This window comes from Dermacentor silvarum, chromosome 3 (genome assembly GCF_013339745.2).
Source record: "Dermacentor silvarum isolate Dsil-2018 chromosome 3, BIME_Dsil_1.4, whole genome shotgun sequence".
Lineage (NCBI taxonomy): Eukaryota > Metazoa > Arthropoda > Arachnida > Ixodida > Ixodidae > Dermacentor > Dermacentor silvarum.
The window spans coordinates 192,405,255-192,426,153 of NC_051156.1; the positions used below are offsets into that span (position 1 = coordinate 192,405,255).

Sequence of the window (20,899 nt, forward strand, 5' to 3'; positions counted from 1 at the left end):
ATAGCATCGATTGACAAGGTGACCACCGTGCGTTCGTAATACTCTCCTATGGTAAAAAAAAAAAATATTTGCTCTCATAGTATTTGGCAAAAGGCACATTTGGTGTGTAGCATGTGCGTCAATTATAAGCACTCTCTTCTGCACAGCTTTGATCATGTTCCTATGACTCAAACAATGATTGTACCGTCGCCACTGGAATGGCCAACGCGCTCACAATGTAGAATTATTTTTGGTGTGCTGAGACGCTGACGTGGTACTGAATGGCAGCGACAAGGCGGAAAACATTGGCGTCGCTGACGACACATTTGCCAGCGATGACGTTGAAGTTACAGGCGTCGACTGAGTAGACAACGACGAGGCAGCAGACGACGCTGATGCGGCAGACGGCATCGTTGTAGCAGACGACGTCGGCGGAATCGATGGCACAGACATTGCGGAATTCGCAGTTTGGCTACCACCGACAAGTCCCGGTAGAAATAACGGTGACATCACAGGTGCCGTAGCCGCGTTCAGGTACGGAGAAGGCACGTATGGGCGGCACGGTCCGGCCATTGCTGAAGGTGCGGGAGAGTAGTACAATTGTTGAGCTAGACTGTACAGCGGCGAGTACCAGTCCAGGCCGGTCGAGTAGGCACCGTGCAAACCGAAGAGGGGCTGAGACGGCGTCGAGCAGGTGTACGGAGTGTACGTAGATGGCAAATGCGGAGCCGTATTCAAGTCGTATCCGCTCACTAGTGACGGGCCATGCTCGTCAAGCGCTGGTTAACTGCCGTCGCAGTGCTACACGTGGTGGGCGAGGTATAAAACGTTTCGGGGCTTTCAGTCCTGGCCGACTGCCGCGCCGCGCTGTTGTGACCTGCAAGGAGCGAAAGACAGGAAAAAACAAAAAACATTGAGTTTTCGTGGCGCCCAATTTCTCGCGGCATTACACTGCCCTGCTAAGCAACTGAGTTCAAACCTCTAGGTCGAACTAGCTTTGCAACCCGAGGAGGTAGTTTGAGGCTGTGCGTAAGCGCATTACATTTTGCGGAATACCGGAGAAACAGACGAGCGCAGCAGCGTAGGTGGCACCATCTTGTCACATTTAACTCATATACAGCAGACGCATAACTATAATCACAACAACCATGTTCCATGTACTGCTGGTGCAAAGGCGCCAGCATATCATTAGCATATCGCGGATTTCTTTTTTTTTTTTCGTTTAATGCAACTCAACAAGTCTCAAACGTGTTGTTGAGACTCTCACAAGATGGCGCTGCTGCTGTCATCGACGTTTCTAGTCTTCCGGTATTCCGTAAACTATAATATGTTTACAGTCAGGCTAATAATAATACAATGTCTAATAATGTTTAACGCACTTAAGCAGCGTCTAATAATTTAAAAAAAAAAACAAACTCTCTAATACGGTTTAACGTTTTGAAGCACCACACCAGACCTTGAGGGAAGTGCATTAGTGGAGGCATACGGATTAATTTTGACCACCTGGGGTTCTTTAAGGTGCACGTAATTCGATTTGACCCGAGCAATCTTGTATTCTCCTCTAATCGGAATGTGGTTGAACGCAATTGAAGCCGAGAGCTTGTGATCAGCAGTAGAGCGTCTCAGGCACTGAAACGTCTTCTCCTGAAAAGCGTGCTTTGTCGCATAAAGACACATGCTGCGGCGAAGAGGCTTCAACAGCGATCAATGCGTTTGCATTCACATGGGCGCATGTGTGCATGTGTGTGTGCGTGCGTGGTAGTGTGTGCCCGTGAATGTGCGTGTTTGTGTGTGTACGTGCTTGGCACGTGGGCGCGCACGCATGTATCTGATCAAGCAGCAAATTATAATTCGCTAAACACTCCATTTTCCGGCGACGGCAGCACCTTCAAGTGGAAAGTGATCAGCGTCGCGTATAAATTGACGTTCACAGTAGTAGGGAAAAAAATGGTAAACGCTTACCGTTCGTGTCTTCGTCGGACGCTGATTCTTCCGCCATCAAACGCTTGAGAGCATTTCTAAAGATGAAATTAAAAAAAAAAGAACAGAATGAAGTAGTTGCAAGTTAGTGCGCTCTGTCAACGAAACGCAATGGTTACGTCTACACACAGAATATAAAACGGAACAGCAAACATCTGCAATGTTAGCTGCATAGATAACCGTTTGATGTGCGGTCTTGTTGCGTATCCGTAGGCACTACCCATATATCGCATAGCATTCCAGTGTTATGCAAGACGAAAATTGAAAAAAAAAAAAAAATGGAGAAAGATTTTTTTTTCCAAAAGTGTCGACAAACATTAGAACGGTGTGGACAAGCTTACACAGCGGATTACTTTATCCTGGAAACTATATTTGCCGACAAATGCACGCGGAATTTTAAGGCCGCTCGATTGCATCGTTAGGCTGAGGTATAATTGCGTAATAAAAGTCTATTAAAGAACAACTTCAATAAATCATGATTCACGGTCACCCGAATATTTAATTGATAAATCTCACAGACCTGCGCTCAGTTTCATATGTAGCAGGTAACGCTGCGAAGGCTATGCAAGTAGTGCGGTCATAGAAATATCACTCCGCTCGTTTCGAAGTGCAATTGTATTTATTCTACTAAGCTTTCTTCGTAAAAAAAATAGTAAGTATAATACTGCTACAATTTGTAGGCGTAAGGCTCGTCAAATCAAGTGGAGGAACTTTCTAGAATGCAGGGTTATCTACTGTCACTTTTTGTCCTAAGAATGAAACAATGACAACACAAATTTCAGTCCTTGAACAGCACTCCGCTGTTCAAGTCTACTGTTGCGTTGATTCTATGAATGAATGAATGAATGAATGAATGAATGAATGAATGAATGAATGAATGAATGAATGAATGAATGAATGAATGAATGAATGAATGAATGAATGAATGAATGAATGAACATCATAAGGCTTTTGTGTAGAATTTTTTCTTACCTCCTGTCAGTGTTGCTGCAGAATGACCTGGCATACGGATTGTTCTGTATTTTCAGCGCAATTATCTGAAAAAGAAAACAATTACAAGTATGATTAGTTTCGTATTTCCAACAACAGCATTGTACATGTTAGCGGTCACGTAAATAATGCGCCAAAGCGACGATTAACACTGCCTTTACATCAAGTCGCGCCTCAGTGCGCTTAAGGAAACATTTTTGTTAAGTGATTTTACGCTACCAACACTGTTAAGATGCTAACATTTCATTGCGTGAACTTATATGCGCCTAGAAAGACAGGCAACACTCGAAGCACAACAATGGCGGCGAGCACAATCATCGGTCGTCGAATCCAAACTCGTGGGTCTATAGCTCCGTCCACTGTGTACGCATGTCACCCGCACCTTCGTGAATGTTCAACAATATGTGCGTTGCGTGCACATTCTGATGAGACAATATTTTGTTCGCTATAGAATTGGACGACAACATTCAGGTAATTCCAAATACAGCAGAATACAACATGCGCGCCTGGCGCGGAGCGATAGCTTGATAATAATTACCCCCCCCCCCCCCCAACGAAAAAAAAAAAGAAAATAAAAAGCGGTCACCGGCAAAAAAAAAAACAGCAAAGTGCGCGTGACAATATGCTGTCCTTTACAGTGTCCGCCTCTTCAAAAAATCCAGCTTAGGAGGCAAGAATTGTGTTATCTACCATAATTTAATTAAATTATGGGGTTCTACATGCCACAGTCGCGACCTGATTGTGATGCACACTATCTGCCACAGGCGATTGAAAAAGAAAAAAAACGAAAAAGAAAAAAACAAAAAAGAACTATGTGAACATTGTAAACAGTGTCTGCGAAACTGCGAATTCTCGTGTCTGCAATTGAAGCTTCCGCAAGGACCGCTCGAAACTTTGAGCAGGCTTTTCAAAGCCCTGCTGCCCTTGCGCGCCATACCGATGTTCGCCCCATATTTGGTGATTATTCGCAGACTGTAGCAGTATACCGTAAAAGCTTTTAGAAGCCCTCATCCAGTACGTATAGCGAACGATGCATACACTCGGCTCTTGCGAAGCTTCGCCTCGGCACAGTCTTGCACGCGACAACTGCGGCTGCGGGAAGACGATCAGGCATCTATACCTCATCTGCGACTTCTCTCGCTATACAGAGTGCGTAGAAATTAACTCTCGACAGCGCTAGACAGACTTACCGGTTTTGGAACGAAATGGCTACGCTGCAAGGCACGTTGCTGAAGACGGAACAGTTTAAAGCATTTGAATGAGTACTAAAGTGCACCAAGTTGGGCTAGTTTGTTGAAATTCATGTTGGAAAGATTTTAACCGCGCTAGAAACAGGGACAGAGGGGGACAAAAAAGATTTTAACAGCGCACGTAGAGTCTCTTTCGTCCTCCTTTGTCTCTGTTTCTAGCGCAGTTAATGTATTTCTAATATGAGCATTTTAACGAGCCGCTTCACGAAATCTTCGCTTCAGACAGATCCTAATGTGCGTCGGGCCTGCCTTCTTATAACGACCCCATCTCTTTATTTTTAATGCCCTATCGTGTCTGCTTGCATCATCTTTAATTTCCCTACGCCCCTTACCCCCGATAAAGGGTAGCGAACCGGCTTTTACACTGTCTGAACTCCCTGTCTTTCTCTCATTTTTTTTCTCCTCCTCCTCACCTATAGGTAGTGCGTTCCTTCGTCCGCCTGTGGCTATTGTTTGCGAATCTCTGGCAAGCACCCGCTGCGTGACGCACACAAGTCGCGTGATGACGTCTGAGTGACGATCGCGCGCAGGACAAGTCCTCGCCGAAAGCGCCCTCCACCAATCGACGCTGCAACTTGCCCGATTGCAACTTCAGCCGCGGGGTATAGGCACTGTTTCGTGTTATAAGAGAGTTTTGGATTAGGGGGACGCAAGCGTAGGGGCCCCTAGCGCTGAGGCCACGATACTGCGCATGCGCAGGCGCTCAAGCGCATGCGCAGTACCGTGCGCAGTAGCAAGCGCTAGATGGCTCCAACGCTCGCGTCCCGCAAATCCAAAACTCTGCATAGAAGTGCGCATCTTCTTATTCTCACCTGCTCGTTCTGGTAGGAGGTGACCGAGATGAACCCGGTCTCCGGGAACACGAACGTCTTGAAGCGCCGGTAGTCGAGCTGCTGCACGTCACTGCCGGCGAACACGTGCACGCGTGGAACGTACTTGCGCATCGACTGCAACATCATCTGCAACGAACATGACTGTATAGGTCAGGCATGCGGAAATCTTTTTTTTTTTCTTCATCGAACGAGTTCTACAACACTCGAGGGGTTGAAAAAAACAACTGTAGATTGTTTGTTTCAGAGCGTGTATATCTAGCATACGCTCTCTCCCCTCCTTACCCCAATACACAACATTCAGATTAAAACCGGTTAAGGAGGCCAAGGTATGGAGGTAAAGCTTATGGGTGGAAACCGCCGTGGTAGCTCATTGCTGATGGTGATATTGTTTTTGCGGCTGTGGCGCCGGCCTCCCAGAAAAAAAAAAGCGGAATGAAAAGAGAGAGAGATAGATCGAGAGTAGAAGAAGAAAAAAAAAACATGTCCGATGATTACGATACTCCCTAATGCGAAATTTGAGCGTAGCTGTATAAGTATTTTCATTTCGTGATCATCATCATCATAATGAGCCTATTTTTTTGTCCACTGCAGAACAAAGGCCTCTCCCTGCGATCTCCAACTAGCCCTGTCTTGCACTATAGCTGAATCCAACTTGCGCCTGCAAATTTCCGAGCTTCATCACCCCACCTAGTTTTCTGCCGTCCACGACTGCGCTTCCCTTCTCTTGGTACCCATTCTGTAACTCTTATGGTCCACCCGTTATCCATCCTACGCATATACATGGCCTGCCCAGCTCCATTTTTTCTCCTTAATGTCAATTAGAATATCGACGATCCCAGTTTGCTGTCTGATCCACGCCGCTCTCTTCCTGTCTCTTAACGTGAGGCGATATATTGCGATATATTGAGGCAAAGAATTTGGAGACCGAAATCACCGCACCGACTGGCAGTGGGCCACTGCCGTCAGCGCCTTTGCAGAGGGAGGGGCAGTATGGGCAGTATGGGCAGTACGGGCAGTACGGGCAGTATGGGCAGTATGGGCAGTATGGAATGGGCATGGTGAGCGGCATCGGAGCAAGCTGTGGAAGAAGATGACGACGAATGCGTGAGCAGTGGCACGAACGCGAGGGGCAGTATGGGAACGCTAGTATGGGAACGCTGGCATAATGAGCGGCATGGGAGCCAGAAAAACGTGATCAGCCTGGGCCGATCATGAAGGCGGTACAGAGTCGCATAGTTTCTACGTAGCGTTAACTGCTACGAGGCAAGTACGTTCTCGAAGACGGTTCAGTATAGTCTCAAAACGCGAGCTGTCACGAGGAAAGAATGCGAGAAAGCGTCACGTGACGCACGCGCCAAGCGTCTCAAAGAGAAGTCGACTTTGGCCGGAGCTACATTTTTGTTGCACATTTTGTCGGAGCTACAGAGTGCAATCTGTTAGTTATTGAGAAAACTTTAGTATGTACTTCAAGTGCTACACTGTTCCAGAGTCATGCGCATATATATTCAAGATACATAGAGTATTCGCGACCGTTTTTGTGGGGATCCCCCCGGGAAAAAAAAAAAAAAAACTAGTCGCACAAATCGCTTGCGGCGGAGTGTACGTGACGGGGACTCCTTTTTGTGCACCGTCTGCCAGCTTCGCTTAGAACTAGCACTACAACATATTACTGCTACATTACAGTTTACGAAGTCGACTGGCCTCAGTGATCGATTGTGAAGTGTTGGACAACCGCACCTGTTCATACTGAGTGTACTTTCTTCCCTCTCTCCCCTTTCTTTCTTTTCATCCCTTTAAACCCCTTCCCCCGGTGTAGGGTAGCAAACCAGATGTGCCTATGGTTAACCTCTCTGACTTTTCTTTCTTCTTTGTCCTCCTCCTCCGCTACGACAGACAAAATGCAAGGGGGAAAAAAGCGGGTGTTTTTAAAATAAGTTGTTTCGGCTTGTAAATTTCTGTCGGTACGGTTCCCGCTTGACTATCTGCCGAGTCACGTTACTCGCAAGAGGTTGTGCAGGCAGAAAAGCATATGTGTTTAAAAGGTCGAATAAGCTATATTGGATGTACAGCGAAGCTGTTAAAAACCACCACTATACAACTACTGAGGGGGGTATGCAATGCTTTATTGCTTTAGAGTAATGGTAGTATTGGTAATTTAGAGTAATGGTAGTATTGGGAGTAATTGTAATTCTGACAGCACGCCACCACCCATAACGGTGCTCCAACATTGAAATCACTTGTTAGCTGGTTGTTTTACATACGAAAGGCTAGGGACGTCACTCCCCACGTCGCAAGCTGCCGTCGCCGCGGCAGCTTCCGTAACAGTAATCTTTACCGGGAAACGTATGCGGGGAGCGCTACGTGCTTCGCATTTGCTATCACGAGCGCCTTATCATCAGTTATGTGGTTCGGATTATTGTTCTGTGCTTGTTCTTTATTGAAACGTATGCTGTTCTGTACGTTGTATGCGTGATTCCAAAGAATGTATGCACCGTTAATTCGCTTCACTTTGCTGACTGCTTGTAACCTCTTCCTTAGGGGTGTACGAGACACTGCTCCTCGCCCTGCGCCGCTGCCGCGATTGGCCCGCATTTTTGCTGACGTACGCGGACAGGAAAAATTCCGACCAACTAGAAACTAACAGCTTCGCTGTACAAAATTCTACATATCCCACACGCTGGGGGAATACATCTGCAGGTAGCTGGCTATCTAGCTCCGTTTGGGTTTCTTCGGAGAGTCAGCGGATGGACCAATAACGGGCTTGTGTAAAACAAGCAGTTAAGTTTGACGCGAGCCTGTGCTGACTGCAGGAGGAAGACGACGATGGTATGACGGCGACGACATTACGACGGTTTTGTTATTGTTGTTGTTTTTTTTTAGTACGAAAGCGTTATATGCCCCATTACGCGAAAATCCGTCGCAGTCGACGGCGTGACCGAATGACGGTACCAAAAATGGCCAACGGTGCAAAGAGTAAAAATGCTCAAATTTCTCAGAGAGGTTCCTGTAAACAAATTAAATTAACGTCTTTGAAATGAAGATTCGTTTATTTTGGTCGGCGCGGGAATCGAACCCGGGCCTCCGGGGCGCGAGACGAGCACCCTTCCCTGACTTAAGGTGTGCCTATAGTGCGTGCGTCTTTGGGCACGTGACTGCGCAGCCAATGGGGATTAGGTGGCGCCACGTCACGAGTGTCTAAACTAAGTGCATAAAATACGTGCATAAAATAAAAAAAAAGATTAATGTCCATTTGAACGCCGCTGAGCGGTCCTTCGAGTTATGAACTCCTCGCGGGCAAGCGAGCGCGTTGAGACGCTTAGGGGGTTTTGATTTGGCCTTACCGAGGCGCAGTTATAACGCAGGCGAGATCTCGCACTGGCAAGGAACTCGCCGAAAGAAAACAAACATTTCACCAAAGGGACTATAATTTTTTCGCATTCCCACACGTAGGCAGTCTTAAATGTATCTGGCGAAATTTCTTTTCTTTTTTTTTACTCCAGAAAGAAACGGTACATGTGCCGAACCCCAGGTCCGTATACTGTCTCTCGGCGTTTTCGTCGCGTTCTGCTAGCCGGCCACGAGGTTATAGCGGGACAAACTGACGCGCTCGCGCTCGTGACGCGCAAGGAAGAAAGTCATTGATTCTAGTGGTCGAATGGAAGCTAGCGCGCACACAATTGCTCTAGCTCGTGGTATGGGGGAAGTATACGTGCCAGTCGAAGAACGCCCTTATGAACGAAGCGCATGGGGCCTCCCGTATCCTTCGTTATACGGGTCACTTCGTTGCAAAGGCCGTGCACCGCACAGATCACAGAAGGACCCGGGCATATAGTTATTCCTTCGCCATACAGGTCATTCCGTTCTAGAGGCGTTCGTTGTAGAGATGCTCGACTGTATAGTTCGCGTCGGTATGATAGAAGCATGCAGGACGACTTGAAAATCGAGGATTCTACCCTACTAGGCAGTCGCCACTGCTAATGGAGCCTATGAATACATGCACAAGCCTACGTCTTAACGCTCATAACCACCGCAGTCGCACTGGTAATCTTTGTAGATTTGTGACAAATACTTCGTCACTGTCTGATAAACGAGAAAAAGAGAACAGTCTTCGTGAACCGCTTCGGTGGCAACGAAAGCCTCTTATCTTAATATCTCCCATGCAAAGCCCTTAAAGAGCACAAACGCGATGTTGAAGGTCATATTTGACACGGGCGCGCTTTTTTTAGAGCCGAAAAAAAAAACAGCAACATCGACGCCGACATTCATTTGCAAGGAAAATCGCATTACGTGAATGTCACCGCGTAGGTGTGAGGATGTGTAATGTTGTCATACTTGCAGTGACCCAAGTTGACGTCAAAGTAGTTCATTGAACAGCGGCCCATGCCGATTGGCCCCCAGGGCATAAATCAAGTGCCACACACACCTATAGGGACACCACGGAAACATACCCAGTAGAACACACGTGGTGGCCCCAATGGCATATCCGCCCACATTTTTTCGACCGCATTATCTTCGGGATTGGCCCACGACAACGCGCGTATATGGCTACATACCCGTTACGGAAAACGGGGCAGAAATCGACAAAAATGATTCGCCAAAATTTATACTACGTAAATAAATAAATAAATAAAGCGGGGGAAAGAGAGGTGAGTTCCTATCTTACTGTATAGAGTTTTTTTTTTTCCTTCGTGCTATAAACACTTATATGGAGTAAACGTTAAACTCATAGGGCGAACTCCCATTATGAGTGATCGGCATATACACATGCGTAAAAAGCCTCTTAAAGACACCTCTCCCTCCCCTTCCTCCACAAGCACTTGCGTCTGTACTTGTAGCCGGGGAGCATCCATCCGCAGCATGCATAGTTTCGACAAAAATTGAACCATCATCCTACAAGCTTTTTAAACGCTAGAAAAGCCCGGAGGAAAAGCCAAGCGAAGGAAACAAACATGCTCCAAGAAACACACACGAGTACACACAAGCACGCACGCGTGCGTAGAGGCACGCGCGACCAATGGCAAAAGTTTCAACCAGCGTCATTAAGAGCGCGAAAGTTAGCATCGCTGCTCGCGCAGGGCTTTCTGAAGGCAACGTAAAAAATTAACCGACGATTACGATACTCCCCAATTCGAAATTTCAGCGCAGCTGTTTAGGTGTTTTGAGTTCGCGATACATTAACGCAAGGTATTTGAAACTGAACATCAGGGTCCTCTCGGCGGCGGCGCTGAGCCTCTGCCCGGGCAGCGCGTTTAGCAGCAGCGGTAGACGAAGCACTTCCACTGGTTGCGTCGCTCACAGTTCGGAAAGCTTGAACTCGTTGAACACGTGAATATTTGCGCTCCGAGAGGCCTGCTTTGTGCTTGAGTTTCCTAATAACAGAATTATATGTTCCCTCGCACGTTCGAATTACAACATCCGAAGCTATCATGTCTGTAGCTCGTGTGTACGTCGTACCTTGCAACTTTTATGACGCAATTTGCTTTCAAAACTTCAGTTAGTTCAATGAACTACCTGCGCATGGCCGACGGCCTATAGAAGACTGAGGAGTGTACTGCACTTCCGCACGCGTGCGTAGCTGGTGCACGTAATTTATCTGTTATTGATGCATGGGCGTTCTGCCCGTTGCATCTGTGACGCAGCGCATGCTGCGAACGCAATAGCTAGACATTACAGCAAGCACTCTGTAAAAGGCCGTGCCATATGTCAGTAAAATGTATGCAGCATGTTCCCATGATGTCTCACGATCGTGTGGGGGACGTCCGCAGGACGTATTCGAGACATCCCTATAGGATGTCCATGTCTGGCAGTGGATGTCCGTAGGATATCCCACAGGACGTCATTGTTATCACTGGAACGTTTGCGCGCGTGCGTTTGCGCGTATATATGCAACTGAGAGTCGCTTGCCTTCTGCGCGGTGTTGCTCTTCTGGTTGGTGAGCTTGACGGCGCCGAAGTTCACGGGCCTCATCATCCACTGGGAGCCGAGGCAGGGCCCGTTCTCGTGCAGGTACGGCCTTCCGTCGCCGCCAACGCAGTCGTCGGGCGAACTGTCGGTGGCCGGCTCGACGGGAAGCCAGCAGTTGCCCAGGAACCGGTACCGGAAGTTGTCCATCGGAACCAGGTCCAGCAGCAGCATGTAGTAGGAACTGTGCTCCATGCCGCTCACGCGGACTTGCATCACCGGGAACATGCGCCTGGGAGGAGGAAAGAGAGAGAGAAAAATATTTGTACACGCTTTTACCCAAAGCGAAAGGGACGCAAGTCTCTTTGTCGACACGTTGGCTGTAGCCTGAGACATCCTTTGTTCGACCCCTGTTGATAGATCGATCGATCGATCAATCGATCAATCATCTTTATTCGGCATTCATCGATTTACAAATACAAACATTTGCAAATATTCCCAAAATTCTCGATTTTGCGAGAAAACTTTTAATAATATACGTTGACTGGTCATCTTACTATTCCAGACGTGTGACCTTACCAATTCAATTGAACCTAATATTCAGCTTTAGTGTTCATTTAATACTCTCTCGCTATTAAAAAAACATGCGCGACCAGTCAGCATTGTGGAGAAGGGAAACTGCAAGTAGTGATCATTACGTAACAAAAATTGAGGCCGAGAAACGTCGGCCCAACACGTGACCATGTTGCGGTAAGTTTTGTATTTAGTGTCTTCAGCCGCCTGCGCTATAGTTGCGTTCGGCGCACGCTCTTGCGAAGTGACAACGGGCGCGAAAGCAGCGTGCCGCATTCGCATCTTGCAACCAAGGCGGTATACACGCATACGTTGCAACGAACGACTAAACCGAAACTCAAGTTTACAGGAAGATGGAGTGATGAGCAGTATAGTGTTGAACAAAAAGTGTCGCTAGAGCCAGCTAGAGGCCCGATTTTAATGCGTAGCCATTCTTTGCCGAGTAGATGATCAGGTAGAGGGAATTGATAGCGAATGAAAGAGTGACTACCGGGAAACAAACGCACAGGGCCCAGTCCGCCGAGCGTACGAAAGGTCATGTGTTGGGCCGACTCTACTGAGAGTAAAAAAAAAGAAAAAAAAGAAAAAAAGAAGAAGAAGAAGCATAAGGGGATGGCGTCACGGATAGACGGCTTGCGAAGGCTGGCTCCGTGACGTAATGCAGTAAAGCTAGCTATGACGACGTTGCTCATAAATTATTTTACTATGAGTGCTGCACGCGTCTTTTTTTTTCCCCCGGATTTTTATGATGTCACGTGACATCCAGACGGCAGACGTCATACATCTCCTGTGTACCGAAACTTGTTCGTAAAAACAAGTAAATTAGAGTAAAACATTTAGGGCGATCTGGTGCTTTTCAGTATTAGTTTTGAGGATTGATTGAACGGTCACTTAACGCTTAAAAACACCCGCCGCGGTGGGGCTCAGTCAGCTAAGGCGTTGCGCGGCTGAGCACGAGATCGCGGGATCGAAATCCCGGACGCGGCGACAGCATTTCGATGGAGGCGAAATGCAAAAATGCTTGTGTACTTGCGTTGTAATGCACGTTAAAGAACCCCAGGTGGTCGAAATTAATCCGGAGCCCTTCACTACGGCGTGCCTCATAATCAGAACTGGTTTTTGCACGTAAAACCCCAGAAAGAAGAAGAGAAGTAACGCTTAAAAACGACAGGTCCGAAACATCGCGTCAGTAGTCTTTTTTAACGTACATAATTTTCGATCACAACGTGCCAGGTGTGCTCGAATAGCCGCTGGCAGAGAAGACGACGCATTTCTAGTGTTTGCTGAACGCGCTGGGGTGTGTAGACGCCGCCTCGGGACAACACCAGAGGTTGTAACGACGGACGACGACGCCTGAAAGTGTGCAGGTACGGACGATGGCCTATGTCACCGAGTGCCTTAGCGACACACGAACAAGAACGCCGGAGAGGAAAGATAAATGCGAAGCCAACCGGTCTCCGCAAATGGCAGCCAGCGACAAAGGAAGCCCCGGAAAAACGACGGCGAAATCGCCCGCCTCATTTGGCTCCGGTAGCCGCGAGGCTCCGGCTACGCGGGGGGACGTGAAAGTGGACGCGAAGGCGAGAAAACGAACAGAAGCAAAGAAAAAAGATAAAGCCAAAGCCAAACAGAAGAAAGACGAAGACTGGCTTCGCCTCGGGGTGATAGCGAGGCACGCGAGTGGGGAAGCCGAAAGCTTTCGTTGCGGTCGTTTTTCCAGACGCCGACACCTTTTGTTTACGCCGTTCCCTACCATTCTTCGGGATCCATTTGTACCCTTCCCCAATCGCCGACCGAACCGAGACGAGACGAGACGAGACACAAGCCGGCTCGCACGGTGCGTCGTCTGCTACTGCATCGTCTGCTTCGTCTTCTGCTCCCCCCCTCTTGTACGGCTGTTTGCCGTTGTCCGGGCGTCGCCGATATGCGCGGGGACAAAAAGGACCTTCGCCGGGGGGACATTCAACTTTGCACAAAAGACCCAAGGTCAAAATGCAGGAGGTGATATTGCTAAAGCCGTAAAAGTGGCGGTGTCTCGCCGCCTCGCGCTTTTCGGGAACTGACGCCGAGCGTCGAACGAGCCGATCCGCACGTGCCTGCGTTGACGACCGGGTTTGCGGGTCCGCTTTTTCACGGTTCGCGTGTGCGAGGTGTCCGGGTCCCGTTGTTGCATTCTTTAAGCGCGTTACCGGGACGCTGTTCGCGTTTGTGCTTGATTTGAAGAGAGCAGGCGTGTAACGTATAGAGCACGCGCGACGCCAGCGCGCAGTGCTTGTAATCAGGTGCAGCGTTTTGAAAGAGTTCCATAGTTTCATTGTCAATGGGAAACGAATACCCGAACTGAACGATACCCGAATCGTTTTCTTGTTTTATGCTTAACTTCTCGTTCGGTGATGCACGTATTGTTAGTGGCGGTATGCTGTGACGAAGCCTGTGACGTAAATGTAAGTCGGTCAATAAAAAGCTGAATAAGGTCGGTCGGTAAGGATTTGATAAGCGCGCTGTTTCTGTAGAATAGCTGTCCATGACACCTACTTGCATGCATTATTATTTTTTTACCTATTCTCTCTGTTCTAAATATGTAAATAGATTTCATTTACTCAATCCTCTCTGCTATACTTATTCCTTGTTATTTTACTCGAACCTGCATTTCAATCGAAACCGCGACTTTGATCTCAGAAAGCGGAACGCCACAAGAGTGGCCGAACGGAGAATGTATTGCTTGGTGGTAACGATTCGATAATTAGGGGAGTTGTCTTCATTCTTACGAAACGAATTACATGCAATTAATTGCATTTTTGTTACTTTTGTAATCGATCGATCACTTATTTTTACTCGGTAACGCTCACTGTAATAAATTTTTCTTTTCAGTAACCAATTACACGTAACCACTTACTTTATTGACGAGACAAGCTGCAAGAAGCGGCGCAGCTTTGAGCACTTCAACAAAATGGCGGGGACTGCAGCACAATGCACGCGGTAGTGTCAAGCACAGGCTCGAGTATGCGTATGTTCAGGAAAGCATACACGGGCGCTTAGTATTTGTTTTCTTATTTTAACGCTCAACCAGATGTTGGCCGACGAATTGATCTGCCGCTGATATATATGGCGCGATAGGAATGGCCACATTTCCGACTTTGATGCAAGAAAATCACCTACCAAAGACCTTTTTTTTTTTGTTTGTTTGTTTGTTTTCAGTTTTCCATTGGCCCTATATACAGCGAGCGCCTCCTCCGAGCTCCAGTAACATTGAATGATATCGCTTTACAGAGTACTTAGACGCAAACATCGCGACATTGAGTAATCACAGTCTTGTGCGCAATGTGTTTGTACGTTAGAGCATCGCCCTTCACTCCAGCGTGCACATCGATCGAGTTTTCAGTGTCCCTGCCTGGTGTCTTCACGAGAAAACGAGGGAAGGTGAACGACGAAAAACGTGAAAAGCAATTGCTATTGAAAAGAAACAACGTACTGCGCGTGAAGGGCCGCGGAGGATGCACTGAAAGAGCTACGTCAGCTCGTTCTATCCACTCTATTCCTGCAACGTTAAGTTGGCAGGAAAGTAACACACAAGTAATCGGTTACGCTTTAGTTATTCCACAGTTACTTCCGCGGGGTAGTAATTGCTCAATGTAATCAATTGCATTGTGAATGAACAAACTTTAAATTTAATTGGGTACCCTTTTTCTTCACGTGTACAGGTCTGCTTTCAATCAATCAATAGATTAGTCAGTCAGTCATTTCTTCTTCTTTCTGGGGTTTTACGTGCCAAAACCAGTTCTGATTATGAGGCGCGCCGTAGTGGAGGGTTCCGGAATAATTTTGACCACCTGGAGTTCTTTAACGTGCACTACAACGCAAGCACACGGGCGTTCTTTCATTTCGCCTCCATCGAAATGCGGCCGCTGCGGCCGGGATTCGATCCCGCGACCTCGTGCTCAGTAGTCAGCCATTTAGTTAGTCAGTTAGTTAGTCACTGTGCTGAAAGCCGCACGAGTTGAGGGCGCACAACTGCTACTCGCGCGATCGAAGACCTCCTCTGGGTAATAGGGCTCGTTCGCGGACGTTCTTTCGAGAGGCTCACCTGCCGGGCCTGGTGATGATCATCTCGTTGCCGATGGCGTAGAACTTAGTCCAGAGGTCGCTGTTCTCCAGCGTCACCTGGACGCCCGCGAGCGCCGCGCACGGCACCTGCGCCTGGCGGACCACGGGCTGCAGGGGCGGGGCTTCCAACCACGGCTGGAAGCTGGCCGACGTCGCCTGGTGGATGCCGCCGCAAGGCGGCGTCAGCATCGACGACGGCTGTCCGGGAAACATCAGCGAGATGGGCTGCTCGTTCAGCTTGCCCTCGGCCTTCATCGCAGCTGCATAGATAGTTGGCACATACGTCATCGCGGACGTCATCTTTGGGTACTATAGCAGGTCGAGAAGCGGCGGAAGCAAGAAACGCATGAAAGCACGGCAGGCGCGTCGACCGTCAAAGCGATATAGCGATGACAAACCGGTGAATAACACTCGCCTTCAAAAAAGCAAGACAGTGAGCGTGTGATAATACGCTGCATTGAGGTCATCGTAGCCACCATGTTTAGGTATACTAGAGCGGTGAGAGCTGCCTCCGTGACGCCACTTGAAAACTATCTATAGTTAAGTGAGTATACTATAGGCACCCTGCGCTGAAGCTTTTCAGAGTCGACGGCAGCGCCAGAACACACAGCCTAACGAGTGGTGGAAGCGAAACTGGAGAGACGCTGTATCGTACATTCGCCGTGACACTGCAGTGGATCGCTTATCGCGAGGCAAGACTTGTCCGAGCTGTGAAAACGTCGAAAGTGCGCATGCTTTGCACACGACTGCACGTGTTTGCGATCGATACGATACGAGATGTCGGCCACTCTGGGGTGAAAAATGCGCAAGGAAGACAATAGACTAAACAATAGACGTAAATACGACAATAGACGGAAATATGGTCATAAGAGGTTCACGCCCAGAGAGAGGTATATGACACACATAGCAAATACATTTAGGGCTTCTATACCCTTCTGTCACAGAGGCACAAAGCCAGTCGGGAGGGTTGGCCAAGAACGGACACACACCCGGCCAGTGGCACCTACCGAATGGTTAAATGAAAAAAAAAGTAAACCAATGAATTCGTTCAATATAATGCGCTATTGCATTAAGAGGCCAGCGTGCCTTAGAGGTACCTATGAGCCATTCGTTACTATTCGTAACATTCGTTTCATTCAAGGTGTTCCGTAACTATATTCTGGAGAGGTCACCGATAATGGACAAGTAAACAGCGCGGGACAGTCCAAGTATAAGAAAATGAGGAAAGTCAATGAATCCGTTAAAAAAATTGGAGGACGCTTAAGCTTCGCCTTTAAGAGTGGAACGCGATAGCGTTATCGGGCCCCGTTCGCATCGCATTTTTCTTTGTGAGTAGGCTTCATTGCAACCCACAACGTGGGGAAGCCAGCTTACAAAGACCAAGCTTACGCCGATCTCCTTAAAGTCGGCTTCACTTTTAAACACAAATGCATTGCTGCGATACATTTTTATATGGGCAATATGAGCCGTCTTATATCAAAATGTGAAGGCCCTAGGACCTTTTTTTTTATTATTTTATTAATTGTTTGCTGTTGCCCCGAGGCGCGCGCGTGTCCAAAATTTGGAGGACGCTTTAGTATTCAAAGATCCCTGAATGCTTGTCAGGCTTCCCGGCAGCTGCAGCTTTCTTTTTTTTCTTTTTTGCTTCCTTCGCCTCTGCGCGCCGCTACCGTTTTACGCTGCCGTGGAGGCGAGCGCCATGTGGATGGGGCTTTCGCAAATAACCTACCCAAGCGCGCCGCTGTTGTTATGGTAGAAATGCTAGAAAAGGGGGTTTGTGTTTGAGTTTCCTCGTAACAGAATTATGTTTTCTCGTACATTCAAATTACACTCCGACGCTATCATGTCTGCAGGTTGTAGTTAGGTCGCACTTTACGATTTTTCTGCCGGATTTTACTTTGTGAAATTCAATTTTTGTTCACTAACGCCTTGCGCCACGTGGAGGGCCTGTATGGTCGGGGTGGTTTTGTGCCCACAATATAATTGTGGTTTTGTGCCCTTACTTTTTGAATTTGCTAAATCTATAATTTATTGAAGGATAAATAAATCAATTATGTAAAATGGGAAAATATTAATAAGGCAATCTTTTTGTGTCACATAGAAAATTATAAACGGCTCGGCAAACATTCCCGTGGCTATATCCTAACACCCGCTGCCACCAGTCTCTTTCCTTGTCGCAGTCTGTGAAAGCCACAGGATATTGCCAAAGCATATGATCCAGAGTAATGATGCCATTACACTTCTCGCAATTGATTGGTACCTCTCTTTCTGGATATAGCTTGTTAATAAAGTCTGGTGGCGGCGAGTGCTTCACAGTTGAGCGCTTTTAGATCAAGTACAGGCCGTCCAGAAGGCCCACGACACGGCGGTAAGGTTAAACCTTACTGTCCCGACGTGGGAGCCGCCTGCGTCATCTTCAGGACCTGAATAAAGTTTATCATACCATACCATACCATATCCTAACACCGTGGCTCCAAGTGAGAGTAAAACTGAACTGTTTAACGGCAGTCCTAGATTACGAAGTGGGATTTCCAAACATCGTTTTCGATGAGTAGAAAACCGCCGACATGATAATAAAAAGTGATCGATAGATTCTGGTTCATTGCAGAGGTAGCATAATGGTGATGCCGCCAGACCACATCTGTGCAAGTAAAAATTTAGTTGTGGAATACGGCAACGCAGTCTTGTAGATGTTACTTCGAATTGCCGGTTAGGAGACCATTGTCGATTCCAAGAATAATTTAGATGTATAGAATCTGTCGATTTTGTCAATGCGAGGCTTTTCTTCTCTTCGGTCAAGGAAAACTTTCTATATCTGGTTGCAGTGATATGCGCAGTTGTCGGCAGCACAGATATCGCCGGACCTTTTAAAGAAGCTCTCGCTAAAGAATCAGCTATTTCATTAGGTTGGATGTCTCGGCGGCCTGGTACCCATACCAAATGAACTAACCTTAAGTGGGGTGGAGCTAATGTATAAAACGTGTTCAAAGCTGTCGAATTTGTAGACGCGTTAAGCGCGCTGCATACAGAAAGGGAATCTGTGACGATAATAACTTTTGTAACATGTAGCGGTAACTTTCGCAATGCAAGAATTATTGTCAGAAGTTCGGCCTGAAAAACTGATGTGTAATCTGGCAGGCGAAGTGAAAAAGACCAATCGAGGGATGGTGAGTATATTCGCACGCCTGCCTTCTCTTCACACGAGGAAGCATCAGTCGCTATTACATTTATTGGGAAATGGGCCAAATAGTCTTGCAAAAGGGCATTCAAATATGTTGGCGGCAGCAGTTTTGCGTTATTGGGGAAAATGTCCGCAAATTCTATTTTAAAGGACAATGTGGACCTATCAAAAGGTATGATTTTCCTAATGCGAACATTTAAAGGTGCCAATTGTGCCTGCACAAATACAGCCTGTGGGGTATGTAACCGAGGCCACGTGATCTCAAAAAATGAATTTGGTTCACTAATAAATATATATTCTGTACGTCTAAGAGGAGATTCATAAGCCCTTAAGTAGGTTTGAACCGTAAGCATAAAGAATCTCGTGTGAAGAGAAGGTAAGCGCGCTTCCTGGTATATAACACATTATTAGCAACAAATTTAGGCAGGCCTAAACATATTCGAAGAGCTTCTCTCTCTAAAAGAACAAGTGGTCTTTTAGGCATGATGAGCGGCATCGGAGCCAGCTGTGGAAGGCGACGACGAACGCGCGAGCAGTGAGTGGCACGAGCGCGTTCGCGTCTTTACGCCGAGGGACGGCAATGCTCGACCCAGAAATGAGCGCCAATGGTTTTCTTTCTTTCTTCTTTTTTACCAGAATTGCAGAGTATTGCAAAATTAAAAAAAATGTCACAGTTTCGCCCTAAGGGCGAAGCAATGAATGCGATAGCAACACAGCAATGTCATACGAAGTAAGGTGAGCGGCTTTGGTAGCAACAACACGCAGAACTGTTGTCGACGCCATCGGCGTTTTGCCCGCGTTAGCTCAAAATGCGTGCGGCGTTGGTGACTGTTGCTGGAGCCTCTGATATAAATAGGCACTTGGTGCCGCAGCTAAACGTCGCCTCCCTTCCCTCCCCCTCCCCCACGGCCTCTCGCGCGTCCGAAGAAGGCGCGTTTGCTCTACATATATGGTGATTGTAAAGGAGAAAAGAGACGCCTACTTCTGCAGCCCTTAAGGGAGCACGGCGCAGAACGCGCGTTTGTTCTCCGCCGTGCGTTCACTCCCCGTGAAAGACGCGCCCCTCGCGCCCTTTCACTCGCACGTACAGCGTTCGGCGCGCGGCGACGATTTCATCTCCAAAATGACGTCATACGGAACCTCACGGCGACGGCGACGGCGACGCCGACGGCGACGGCGACGCCGACGGCAGAAATCTGCTTTTGAGTGTCCATATAATTGCTATCGCAATAAAAGGAAAAGAAAATGTGTCAAGTTTTCAACTCGATAACTCAGTAATGAATAAAAATATCACAATTCTGAAAACAGTACTTATTGAGATACATGAAGCGAACAAAAGCGATGCAGTATATACACCACTCTCAAGTACACCACTGATTTGTGAGTGGGATTTTTTGCTAAACCATCGTAAGCCATTGCAAAAATTTAACGTGAGCTGCAACTCATACGTGGAAATGTATCCGCTTTAGATGCTCTCGGGGAAAGCAGCTAACAGAACTGCGGTGCCTGTTTTTCGTGCAGAGTTATGGATTTATAAATCTTGCGATTCAGTTAATTTTCGAGCCGACCGATTTTCGGCAATTTTCGTAGAAAGTATACGAGGTCCTAAATCAAAATTGTGTTCTTGTCAGAATTTAACTTTTAGGGGCGAAGCTCCTTAGGGTGTGGGTCTGTCCCTCCTCTGTAGTAGTAGTAGTGGTCGTCGTAGTAGGTAGCCACGTCTACATTTATGAAAAAAAAATTCCCAAAGTTGTGTCCGTAGCGCGGAATCGAACCTGGGACCCCTCGCTTCCGAACGCGCGGCGCTAACCACTACGCCACGAAGCGCACATGGACACACGCACCACGATGACAATAAATACCCAACATTAACGAAAGACTGCGCCTTTCTAACGCGTTTGTAACGCGTTCGAAACAAGTTGAAGGCGGTGGCAAGTCAAGTCGAGGAGCGTTTATGAATACGGGGGTTATACTCTCTCAGCAGTCATGTGATGGCGTCGGCAAACGCTGTGGCACGTTCCGGCATGTGTAAACGGATGCGTAAGACGCTGTGGCCTCTCCCCCTTACTAGAGAGTACTGCACGTTTCTAACGCGTTTGTGCTAGCGT

The 20,899-nt window shown here is 47.5% G+C and overlaps 1 protein-coding gene and 1 long non-coding RNA gene across 2 annotated transcripts in view; both read right to left on the minus strand.

Moving 5' to 3' along the window:
• Positions 1–123: 123 nt before the first annotated feature.
• LOC119444157 (uncharacterized) lies at positions 124–2,999 on the minus strand. Its single transcript, XR_005190488.2, has 3 exons — positions 2,932–2,999; positions 1,942–1,997; positions 124–856 (listed from the first exon to the last, which is right to left on the minus strand). It is a non-coding gene; the product is annotated as an uncharacterized LOC119444157 (long non-coding RNA).
• A 1,266-nt stretch (positions 3,000–4,265) lies between these two features.
• LOC119445106 (T-box transcription factor TBX6) overlaps positions 4,266–20,899 on the minus strand; it is a 42,708-nt gene continuing 26,074 nt past the window's right edge. The window contains exons 2-4 of the mRNA XM_049664884.1: positions 10,937–11,225; positions 5,012–5,158; positions 4,266–4,274 (exon numbers count right to left, since the gene is read on the minus strand). Of these exons, the coding sequence (XP_049520841.1) occupies positions 4,266–4,274; positions 5,012–5,158; positions 10,937–11,225 (445 nt within the window). The remainder of the gene's footprint in view (positions 4,275–5,011; positions 5,159–10,936; positions 11,226–20,899) is intronic.